The 12,775-nt window shown below is 33.8% G+C and overlaps 1 protein-coding gene across 1 annotated transcript in view; it reads left to right on the top strand.

Moving 5' to 3' along the window:
• UbcE2H (ubiquitin conjugating enzyme E2H) overlaps positions 1-12,775 on the top strand; it is a 46,952-nt gene that overhangs the window by 23,044 nt on the left and 11,133 nt on the right. Inside the window, exon 4 of the mRNA XM_081762012.1 lies at positions 1,561-1,689. Coding sequence (XP_081618138.1) covers positions 1,561-1,689 — 129 coding nt within the window. The remainder of the gene's footprint in view (positions 1-1,560; positions 1,690-12,775) is intronic.

Below are 12,775 nucleotides of genomic sequence, written 5' to 3'. Positions count from 1 at the left end.
AATAACGTAATGATAATAGTTTATAATGAACGACGCTATGAAGTTTGTTAGTGCCTCACACAAAATGTGATTTTACGAACAACAACTTGCCACTTCGTGTTCCTACTTTGAAGAAGCAATCTAGTTTCTTTAATCCCATTTCTTATACAAGAAGAAAAATAATGAAGTTGAAATAGTGAAAGTTTTGTTTCAAAACAGATGATCAATTAACAATTAAGTGAATAAATACATTTACTTTGGAAAATAATTTTCTACTTCATAGATTTTTTTTTTCTAACACTGATATAATATTCAGTACTGCAATACAGATTCGCAAATAATGTAATAATTTGGAGAGAAAATCGAAAAAAAAAAAAAAAAAAAGTGCAAGGACAAGTGGTGGCTTGGAACAAATATGTCAAGAGAAAAGTCAAACACAGATGAATTTAGAAAGACAGTAAGAAGACCTGCAAATAAAATTGCGAGGCAAACTATTGAAGTGAGCGCAACGGAAAACTTTCATGTACCTGGTCCAGAAGTGACGGCTGATTCCCGAATGAGATAAATTACACGCAAACTACAGTAAAGAGTTTTTTATAACGAAAGTCTGAAAATGCTATTATACAGTACACACTTTCACACATCCGTAATAACCTTTGCTGCATAACAATGTTTAGTTATGGAAATTGAACTGAAGTAGTGGAGCTGAATGCAAGTAGCGGAAATTAAATTCTTAAGAAATATTTTTGCAAAAACATGTAAAGATCAAGTAAGATGTGAAGTTATGAGGAGCGCTCTCAGCGAAGAATGTGTCTGAGAATAGAAAAATATAGGCTGCACTTGTATGAATATGTACGGGGAGTGAGAGAACACATACTTAAGTGGTTGCTTGACATAAGGGTAACAGGGAAACGACCACTAGCAACGTCAAGGAATAGACGAGAGGCTCAAGTACGAAATAATTGTGGAAAGAAGGGGAGAAAAATAGGAAAAGCTTCAGTGGTATAATGAAAGTTGTTATACATGCCGACCTGGCAGGATGGTGGAATATATAATATATGCTTGTCACTCAATCCCCGATACACACACATCCATGATTTATATGCAACCCAGTCTTTTCTTCAAATGTATTTCTCTCTTGCTTCCCTTTCTACACTTTTTACGTTTTTTTTTTTTTTTTTTCTAATGATTTCTACAGTGGCTACAGCAAGTGAACTTGAATCTCGAATATTATGAAATCATGTCAGATTTATTTTTCTATCTTTTCCGTGGTAAGATTACAATGATCTTAAAGACAAACTCGTTTGTAGGAACATTACTTCATATTATTGGAGAAACATATTGTATGGGGCGTCACAGATAATATCTACATCCATTACGGCTGTATTGACGTATTATGTAGAATCGTTAACGTAAGATTTCGTTATAAATGTGTACCACTAAGTAATGGTGTTCATGTGCTCTGTTCGAGTCAGTAGACTGTTTATTTTGTATTGTTGAAGTTGATTTATGAAACTTTGTATTAGTTGTTAACTTTTTATTTATTTATTGCTTAACAATATAATGCTGAAATATTTTCAGATTTGTCTAATATCTTCGAGTCGTTCCTGCCACAGCTCTTGACATATCCAAATCCGATAGATCCGTTAAATGGCGATGCAGCAGCCATGTTCTTGCACAAGCCAGAAGAGTATAAAAAGAAAGTACAAGGTAAGGTACATTAATTTGTTTCGAAAGTTGTGTAAGTTATATAGAGGGAATGTGAACTGTTTTGACGAATTTATAAACATTATTGATTGGTACTTTTCAGGACGCAAAGATTACTTTTTGAACGCTATTAAATAAGACATCGTAAAATTTGCTCACAATTTGGTTTCTTTAAAAGAATTCTAATACGAAGAAAGTCAATAAGAACAAGGATATAAATATAATGTAAGAATAAAGTAGCAGATATTGATTAGCACGTAGATGGAACAAAAGAATCCCGAGCTGGACATACAAAACAACTTAATAGTATAACTTCTATATATGGAATTGCTTGGAGAGTTTTTTTTTCTCCCTTAAAGAAGAGTTTTGACTAAATAAGGGTATTGATATGAAAGAAGTCCGCATCATTAAAAAAGTCTGACATTTATAATGAGATTTTAATATTGCAATGGGTTTTGTGCTTTTAAAACAATAGATCTCAATGTTTTTGGTATAAAAATTGCTCTTAGAAAGATTACAAAAGTAACATCTTTTAATAAGCGTAGGAAAAAAAAAAAGCTTACTCGAAACAGGTTGTTAAATGACAAACTAATGAATCGAACCAACTGTTTAAATATGCACACTATCAGTGTTTTTATCTTCGATATATATATATATATATATATATATATATATATATATATATATATATATATATATATATATATATATATACGCAAGAATACTGAAATCCAGAGTGAAATAATCAAGCATATCATGAAGATAAAGGATTGATAGCATTAACTTTTGGAGCTGAGAAGAATGATACAAATACAGCAAATTTATGAATAAACTCTGCTAATCTATTGTCGATAGCTATCGAAATATCTATATGCAAGTGGACTTAACGATTCTGGTAAATAAGTAATATGGCATCCTATGAGCGATGTATATCAGTTATATTTTCTATTTACTAATGATGTTTCTTCCGTATTTATTTATTTTGTTAAATGCACAAAATTTACCAATGTAGTTTTCCTTAAATGCAGATTTAAATGCATTATCTCTATAGCGTTATTTCCGGGACCAAATTATTATTTCAGTTAATACGGGAACGTAAATTCAAGGGTGCACTGTGCTTATCAGAAATAAACAAATAAATAAATAATATAATTTAACAAAAGCAAACTATAATATTGTTCTATCAGATAATATGCGAAAGATAATAGAAGAAATATTATAGAAAAGCGGAATCTATGAAGCAATCAGTACGCCGACACAGTGGCGTGTAGTTATCTGATAACATCGACAAACAGAAAGTGAAAGAGTTTAGTGATGGTAGTCAAATACTTATGGGGCGGGTTTCGTGGTAAAAGTATAGGGTAGAAAAAGGAATAATTAGTGAGGAGAGGAAATTAAAGCAAAGTAATTCCGAAGCGGCATGGGAAACTAAGTACATACTACAAAATAGTAAAAACTTGATCATACAACACTGAAAGAAGCACACTTACTAAGCACTTAATTATATAGGGAGAGGAGAAAGTATATGATGAAAAGATCAGAAAGAAACGTCGAGGTGGTTAAGAATTATATACATTACGTAAAGAATTTAAATATATATTTATACTAGCTTAAATGTTCGTTCTTTGAATTGAAAGAATAGGTTTATAGAAAATCCCTTTCTCCCTTAGGATACGTATTTCAGTGAATGCATGAAGATATTCTACTTTTGCGATAAATTTTGAAACATCTACACACAGAATATGCCCTGTAATTAAATTGATATAATTAAAAAACAAACAAAAAAGTTTTGAGGTGGGTACCAACTATGTTCCAAAAGTTGTTTCAGATGGATCAATCGTTTCCCGACCCCGAATTCAACGCTTGTCTCAGTCATTTTCGAAATTATATTTTTCAGCCCTTCCTCCCTCTCCTCTGAAGGTGGGGCTGAACGGCATTGGGGGTGTCAGGATTCATTTCAGTGACCCTGAGAGTTATTAACCACACAGCACACTAATCACTAATATCGTTCGTTTTGCATTATTTTTACATGACACCCCTTCCAACTCTCACTCCTTGAGGTATCTTACTTCCATTGTATATTTTCCAAATTGTAAGTCATATGTGTCCCAAACTTGGTTGAATTTACTCTAGGAGCTCCAGAATTACGCTAAAATATACATTCATACACACATGCAAGTACATAGATGTACGAGCAACGTATTCGGCGTTGGCCTGTAAATTTCCACTACAGTTGACATATACGTTTTTCCGTAAAACTAGACTTGAATGTTATCTGGTTTGTCACCCAACAGCTTAACGACCCCGAAAACTATGGATTTAGTGCTAATCTAGGTCATTTGAGACATTATTTTTCACCTCTGTTCAACCCCTTTGCCAATGAAGGTTGAACATAAACTTTAACGCTATCTAGAGTATGACTATTCATCTCAGTGACCCCGAAAACTATTGTTTCGACTCTAATATCGGTCGTTTTGGATTCTTTTTTATTTCACCCCTTCTCCATCTCTATACGAGTCCTGATGAGGGCTAAACATTGACTTAACCGAAATGCTTAGTGTCACTTTTCGTCTCATGGACCTCGAAGTATAGAGTCGATACTTATATGGATAATTTTCGTTCTTTTAAACGTTCCCTATTTCCTACACCCTCCTGGCGATGCTAGGAGTCTTACTCCGACTGGGGACTAAACTTATGCTTAAAGGGCATCGGAACTGTCCCCGATCAACTTAGAAACCCTGAAAATTATGGACTCGATACTAATATCGGTTGTTTTTGATTGTTTTTGTAACATCCCCTCCCACTTCCGTTCAGGTGGGCTAGGGAATCATCCCTACAGTACTGTTTTCCAGGTTGTTACTCCAGGTTATCGGTTAAAATTGCTCCAGAGTTATTCTGGAACACATACACACACACACACACACACACATATATATATATATATATATATATATATATATATATATATATATATATATATATATATATATAAAAGGATGCACAATTTAATGAAAAAGTAGTGAACCATAGTGGCACGTACAACTAAATCAAGAAATATACTTTAATCCTTTATTTGGTTGTACTGCTTACAAGTAACATCGCTTTCTGTTGCGTTATATACACGAATGATACGTTCAGTGATCGTTTGTCATTATTGCTTTCATACAGTATTCATATATGTGATTTGCGGGTCACTTAGATATTTTTAATTTTCGTTCAGAAACCTTCTCCCGAGTTACGGGAAAGTTGGTTTGTTTGTTGTTTCCTAGTCTGTAGTAACATATTTCAACAAAATCGCTGCTATTTAATCCTGAGAAATAGACCTGATTGTAATTGACCATATTACGGGCAGTGCTACGTACTAGCAACACATGATTATCTATTATTAGTAATGCATGGTTACTAGTAACTCATGATTATCTATCGAACGTTGCTTCGAAATAAACAACTGTATTTTATACACAAAGTACAATAGTATTTTAAAAATTACGAATTCGTGTTCAGGAAATGTTTCAACCATAAAAACAAACCATTGCATTTTTACGGGGAATTATCAACGCTTGTTACTGAAATTTTATATATTTTTTTTCAACAAGTACGTGGATACATGCAAGATTATTGGAACCAATTTTTCCAGAAGACGAACATTTCAGGAGAGCTCAAATTCCCAACTGTCTCAAAAATTGTGAAAGCAGCTCTCTCACTTTCACATGGTAGCTAAGGTTGAAAGTTTTTAAAGCTCCCTACGCATTATGACATCTGGTAGGACTAGTATGTCAGAGAGGGTTCTCGATGTTCACTTTTACATTAAGAGAGTTCTACATGAACTGGATTATAGAAAGACACATCTTGTATGTGTCGAAAAAGCTTCTAGATTTGGCTTATAGTACTTGCAGGAGCCACAGACAGTATTGTGTGGAGCAGAGGAAATTAAAGGAAGAGCAAGAAAAGACAAGACACAAAAGAAAAGCAAGGAGCAGCTGAAAAGGAACTAGAAAATAGTTTTGACTGAGGAGGTAACCATTGAAGTAACCATTGAAGAAAAACAATCTATGGGATGAAGAAGAATAGAAGACACACACACACAATAGATTACTGAAGGAAGCAAATGAACGGTTGAAAAAGACCATTGGGAACAAGGATCAAGGTGCAGCTAACTTAGCGCAAGTAGTGCCTGACAGTATGCAAAGGTGAAGTAGAAAGCTGGCCGAAGAACATACTGATAAAATACAGAAAAATGTGAAGAAAGTAAATTTTATTGATATATTGATTCATATTTTAAGTTAATTGTCTAAAATATTTATTGTAATATTTTGATTCGTTCTGTTTGAACTAACAAAACGATTGAGAGTTAGCTCTAAGAAGGGCACATACTGGTATATACCCTGTATATGGAGAATGCTTTAAAAGGTCCGCCTTATTATTCTATGCAGTTCTATGTAAAATGTTCGAAATAATCAATCATGTTAGTTTTTGATCGGTAGATCGTAGTATATGTATTGTTACATAAATACTGTAAGTTTTGTTAATCTGACGAGTTTAACACACATTTACAGCTGTTCGTATAGTAGAGTGGCCAGTTTAATATATATATATATATATATAACATAGTGAAACCTCTCTAAAGCAGAGAGCCGTGGGGAATCAAAAATTGTCCGCTATAGAGAGGCTTCAATATTTTCTTACGTAAATCAGTAAATAAAGTAATATGCAATAAGATTTTTTTTTTTTTTTTGCATGAATCATGTATTTACGAATATTACTAAAATGTTACTATACCTGCATTTTATTTCATTATCCTGGTGAGATACTCTATGCTCGAGGCACAACATGGAAATAATATGTTATAATTTATCTACACTTTACACTTATCACTGTTTACTACGTTTTAGAGACAAGATGGTACCCGCAGGGAAAAAATACTACCAAATTTGTCTTCTGCTTGGTTAGAGACTCCAGCGGCACAGTAGCATAACGTGTCATCCCAAACAGCGCGCAACTGTCAATCACTTTTGTATCTAAAACAGCTTGGGTGGGAGTGGGATGCAAGCAAAGGACATGAGAGTGTTGTTAAACAGAGACGCTTCGACTGGGTCGCTGAGCAGACAGTTAAAGAGGCAATGCTGTCACAATGTTTCCTTGGTGACACATGTATGAATTACTTAAAATGTATTTTTACTGTACTTTTCAACTTGTTTATAGAGGAAGTGTCCGTGTCCGTACTTGAGAGTGTCCTCTTAAGAAAGATTTGCCAACATTTTTTTTTATATATATATATATATATACAGTGTTTGGGGACTACAAAATATGTTCGTTACGGGATGTGTCCACTTTATAGAGGTGTTCGTTAGTAGAGGATTCACTATCTATATATATATATATATATATATATATATCTGTATCTATCTATCTATCTATCTATCTATATATATATGCATAAAATTTGTGTGTTTTTGTGTGCACCTTGTATAGGCTATTAAATGCTGTTACCGTAAATATTGAGAGAGACTATTTTTATGTTACCCTTACTTGTGGTCCATTTCAAAGTCAGTATTTTCATATTTAGTTAGTAATTTTGATCCCAAAACTAGTTTGCACTCCAGTATCTGCTTAGTAGGCACTGCAAAGTAGATATCTATCAGAAGAAAGTGGCCGGGATGATTTATCGTGTGAAGTTCCAAGATAATTGTCTCTGAAAGGGATGGAGTGCTTTACATGTATGTTGTTTCTTCCATTGTATTAGTTATTATTGTATATGGTATGATATATTCTATATTGAATGTATTTTATTTTTTATATATCAAAATAAATTATTTCAATAAAATAAATAGTGAAATAATTAGAAAGAAATGACAGGGAATATAAAATGGAATTGCGTAGGATAATAATAGCAAGGGGGGGGGGGAGATCTTGAAATTATTAATAAAAAGATATTTGGGAAACTGGGTGGATGTAGTGAGGTGGGACATTATTACTGTTAATACCAGGAAAGCAGTTCTCGATGGATGTTAATATATCTTTCTACTCAGTACTACACTTCTATGTCCTACCAAAACTCTTTGAATCTTGATTATCCCAAATTTACCAGAAGGCAAAAAGACTTTCCTGACAAGACCAAAAATCCTCCAGAACCTTACTCCTTCATTCCGAGAATTGGTGTCTTGAAATAACTTCCAGCATATTTGCTGTAAACTTGGTTCTGTATTCGACATCGTCTTAAGTGACAAAATTCCAGATATTGACATGTTTAATCAGGTAGGTAGAAACAGGTGAATTGAATCTTTTTTTTTTTTCCTTCTTTTTTCTGTACTCGTCAGTTATACCGTTAATATGTATACGATGCCGTGCCGATTCACCTTAAGGCACAGCGTCTGTGAGCTTATAATATAGGAGATATATATATGTATTTTATTCTATTTCAAGGTACCATTTAGAATAACAGTAAAACTTCTCTTAACGGACACCTGCATAATATGGACCTCCATATTTGTCCCGACAGGAATACAAATATTGTTAGGGGGAAAGAACAGTTTCTTTTACGGACACGGACAGTCTCCTTTTCCCCTCTAACATTTTAACGTCTTTTAACGAATATAAATTATTCCCAGTTCATACATATTTAGGCCAGACAATACTTTCTGCAATCGAAACGAAGGAAACCTCGAGACAGGTAGCAAATTTCGAACAGAAACTAGTGGCCGCAGGATGTACACTGTAGATAACTATCATAGACTTTTCCCCCAAGAAATTGACAAACTGTCATAATTGATAAGATCTATGTACATTTTCAGTATTTACTAAGTTGGAGCATATTCTTATTGTGTCACTTTCACTTTTCGATTAAGGAACTTTGTAGAGGATGACATGTACTTCATAAATATATCGGATGTTCTAAATATGGCGCCTTCGGACTACAGAGCTCTTTTCTACAGGTCATCCATAGACACGAATTGCGGTACGTCGCAACGTCGTAGATAAAGAACCGTACAGCAGGTCTACCAATCCATCAAGTAGTTACATTGATTTTTTCAAGATAGCAGGAGCTCCTTCGTGGCTAAGCGGTTAGCGTACGCACTTTTGGTGTGGGAGATCCGGGTTCGAATAGCTCAGGTGTGTGTTCGAATAGCTGTGGTGTTCGGATTCCACGTTCATCAAAAGGTTCCGTCTCATATAGCCTCGCTGCAGAAAGGGACGTTAAAATCAACTCAACTCTTACAAGATAGCAGTTAAAGTCAATAGACGTTGACACTAGCACCACATATTAGAGTAACAGTCGATGTAAATGATGGATTCTTAGAGCAATGCCAATGGTCCTAAGTTAATATGCGATGTTGCACATAGTGAAACTTTTGATTCTTTATAGAGACTAAAGAAGCCCTGGAGGGTATACCATTATATAATATTTCCGCTTTATTTTGACTTAAAAGATCCGATATCACACATGAAGCATATTTTTCAGTTCACGTTCATTAAATATGTCCCGTTCTGATTCTGTTGTTTCTTTACAGAGGAAGATTTCTCCAAACAGTTCATCTTTGGAGCGTGTAATATTTTGATATTAGCCTATATTTACATTTATAACTAATGTATTTTATACTGTGTACAATTACCATATAAACTGAGTAATCTAAATTGGTGTAACTCTCTGTAACATACACCTCTCTTTTACTGAAAAATAACCATGTACCATCGGTGTCCGTTATTCAGAGGTTTCACTGTAATATGTATCCCTGTCCAGGTAATAAAATTGCATTTGATTTATCACGTTGTTGGTAAAACTATATTCTTAGCTAAGTTTTGTGGATGTGTTATTAGTATCCAAATCTAAAATAGATATAGGGAAACAAATTATTTACAGAAGTTAGTTAAAACAGTGCTACACAAATATAAAAGAATCTCCAGAAAGGTGTACATATATATACTGTACATATTGCAGAGGAAAGTTCGGCAATTGAAGCCAGTGTTTGTACGTTGTTTAATAGCTTACACCGAACGTTAAAATATACCCTCATTGTTGGCGTTATTTAATAGTTGCATTTTCATCATTATTACCGTAAAAATGCACCTACCACAAACTACCTTAATCGTCTTTATCTACGGTACTGTATTTTACCGGCATTTGTTCTTTTATTACCATAATTTGGACAACCAACAATTAGTTCAAGCTTACGATAGGTAGTGTTAACTTTTTTGGTATATCTTAAAATATTTTGTGTCAGTTAAGTAATCTGTAATTTTGATTATTCAGAATATCTTAAGACAATTCTTAAAAGAAGTCTCTTAAAGTTGGGGGGGGGGGGGGTTGTCTTATAGTTGTATAAATACGAAGTGTATATATATATATATATATATATATATATATATATATATATATATATATATATATATATATATATATATATATATAATATGGCACCCAGATCTGACGACTCGGCAACACTGCTTGTCCTTGATATTTCTTTCTTGTTACTTTCTTTTAGCCCAGTCTGAAATGTAACCGAAAGTGTTTTCATCAAAGTTTCTTCTGTTTGCATTTGGGTGATAATGTATTTAACTTGTTTTTTATTTCTTTTATGTATTTAAAAAAGTTTTATAGTTCATTTCTGAAGTGCTTACATTACAGGTAAGTAGTAAGACACTAACATGGTATATGTATATATTTTTTGCATTACTTGTACTGGTATAAAATATAAGTTCCCTCTGAAATTCGAATTCTGTAGCATATACATGTATTCATTTGGTTTGTAGTGGTATGTATTACTTCCATTTCTGTAATGGTTGCTTCATATTTTGACTTGGCAACATTTTGAAATTGATGTTATTTTCGTTCTTCATTTGACTCCACCGCCCGCCCCCTCCCAAATAAATAAAATAAAATCACGAGGACACAATATATTCACAGAGTTCCTTTGTGGATAAGCGGTTAGCATACTCGCCTATGGCGTGGGGCACCTGGGTTCGATTCCCGGCGGGAGCTTATGTGATTCAGACTCCACGTTAATCAGTAGGCCCACGTCTCATATAACCTCGCTGCTGAACGGAACGTTAAAACTCAAAATCAACTCAAATCTACAATATATTCACCGAACTCGTCCACCTTGATGAAATTTGACATGGTAGTAGACAGTAACCTGCTACAAAAGCTTGTTAAATATTATGATATGCAAAACTTTGGTACTATGCTATGCACATGCACAACAAATATTCTTTAAAAACAATATTGGGTATAATACAAATAATAAACAATGTTTAAATAGTAACCAAAAGTCAGTCGTGGACTGAAGTAACGTAAATGAAGAGTCAACCTCCCCCTTCAAACCAGTCTGATAGTGTTTATTCATGAACGCTTCGGATACTTTTTCCCTGGAGAAATCTTCAAAGATTTTGAATTATTTCTTGAAAGGATATAAAACGGCAGAATTAAGACACACTAGTATCGATTATTCGATAGCAGTGTGGTTGCACACTATCTCGAAAATTCAGTGAAGATCCTTGTAATGGCCAGGTTTGTTGTGTAGAAGTTAACTTTCAGTTCCTTGTGCATATGATTGCATACAATTCTTTTGCAGGTAAATGATTTACTTGCACACCAATGAAAATCATAGTCACTAAGTTTATGGTTACATAAAACAAGTCAAATGAAGGAACGATTTTTTACGAGTATGTGTAAACTACTTGTACAAGTAGTAGTAAATATATATCATCTGTGGCTTGGGTCTAAAAGGGCCAATGTGAAAAATATACCATTTTGAGAAAAACGCATTTGAAGTTTTTTTTTTTTTTTACAATTTTTTGTTGGAAGATATTTCGAACATACTTGCAAGTAGAAAATTCATACTTTCACCAATGGATTGGCGTGGGAGACCCGGGTTCGATTCCCATCGGGAGTTCATGTGGTTCGGATTCCACGTTAATCAGTAGGTCCACGTCTCATATAGCCTGGCTGCTGAATGGGACGTTAAACTCAAAATCAACTCATTTCACCAATGAAAGATATGTTTATGCCCTATTGGACACTTGCATTTTCATGAATATATCTCAGCTTATCTCTTGACATTGGCCATTTTGATGTTGAAATTCTGCTTTCTTTTTTTCTCTCTCTCTCTCTCTCTCTCTCTCGCGCTCTCTCTCTCTCTCTCTCTCTCTCTCTCTCTCTCTCTCTCTCTCTCTCTCGATACAATGGCATTGGCCCTTTATTGAAAGTTTAAAGTTAGTGTGTGCTTACAAATTATGCTTTGAGCATAACACATTCCGCTATAATATGCAATTGCCATGAAAATTATGTAGCTAATCATCTTGAAGTGAAACATTAAGCATATAAGTTAAATTTTGGCTGGTGTTCCCTTATTGATTACAAATCCCAAAACAACTCGAGACTTTCGATAAATATATCACAAAGTGGTTCTACTCACAAAATAGCTAGAAATGGCTAAAAGCAAAAAGCACATTGCTAGAAAAGCTACTAGTGGCTTTTTTTGAAAATTTGTGACTAGCCAAGTTCTCAAAATGGTCAGATCTAGCCACAAAGTGGCTGAATTGGCAATTCTATACAGTGTTAACAAAATATACACTTTTAACCATAATTGGTCACCATGAACCAGATTGTTGTCGGATTTACACTCACAGACACAAAAGCACAACATTATTACCTTATTTTCCTTTAGGTGTGACACAAAAGACGTCATCTTTCAAGTCAAACAAATAAGTACGAAGTTTAAACAGAGTTTCCAAAATAAGAGATCAAAAAAGGCCAATGCTCACTTTGGTCGCGCTAAAATATTAACAATATTGGATCAAAAAAGGTCAGTGTTCACTTTGGCCCTAATACACATTATTTTTAGTAGATTGAAGAAAGTCCAATGTATACTTTGGTCTTTTTTTAAAAACAGATATACTTCATCCTCAGCAATGACCTATAACATTATTTGGAAAATTATTCTAAAACTATTCCATGTTTGGCACTTGCCCTTCTTACACAAGAAAATATATATTTAGACATTCAAGTTGCTGAAAATATCATTTTCGCCAAAAAGAGACATTGGCCATTTTAGACCCATACATATATATATATATATATATATATATATAT

The sequence above is a fragment of the Thermobia domestica genome, chromosome 6, assembly GCF_964235325.1.
Source record: "Thermobia domestica chromosome 6, izTheDome1.hap1.1, whole genome shotgun sequence".
NCBI classification, from domain to species: Eukaryota; Metazoa; Arthropoda; class Insecta; order Zygentoma; family Lepismatidae; genus Thermobia; species Thermobia domestica.
Note: the sequence above shows the minus strand (reverse complement) of the source record. Positions and strands in the feature narration are given on the sequence as shown.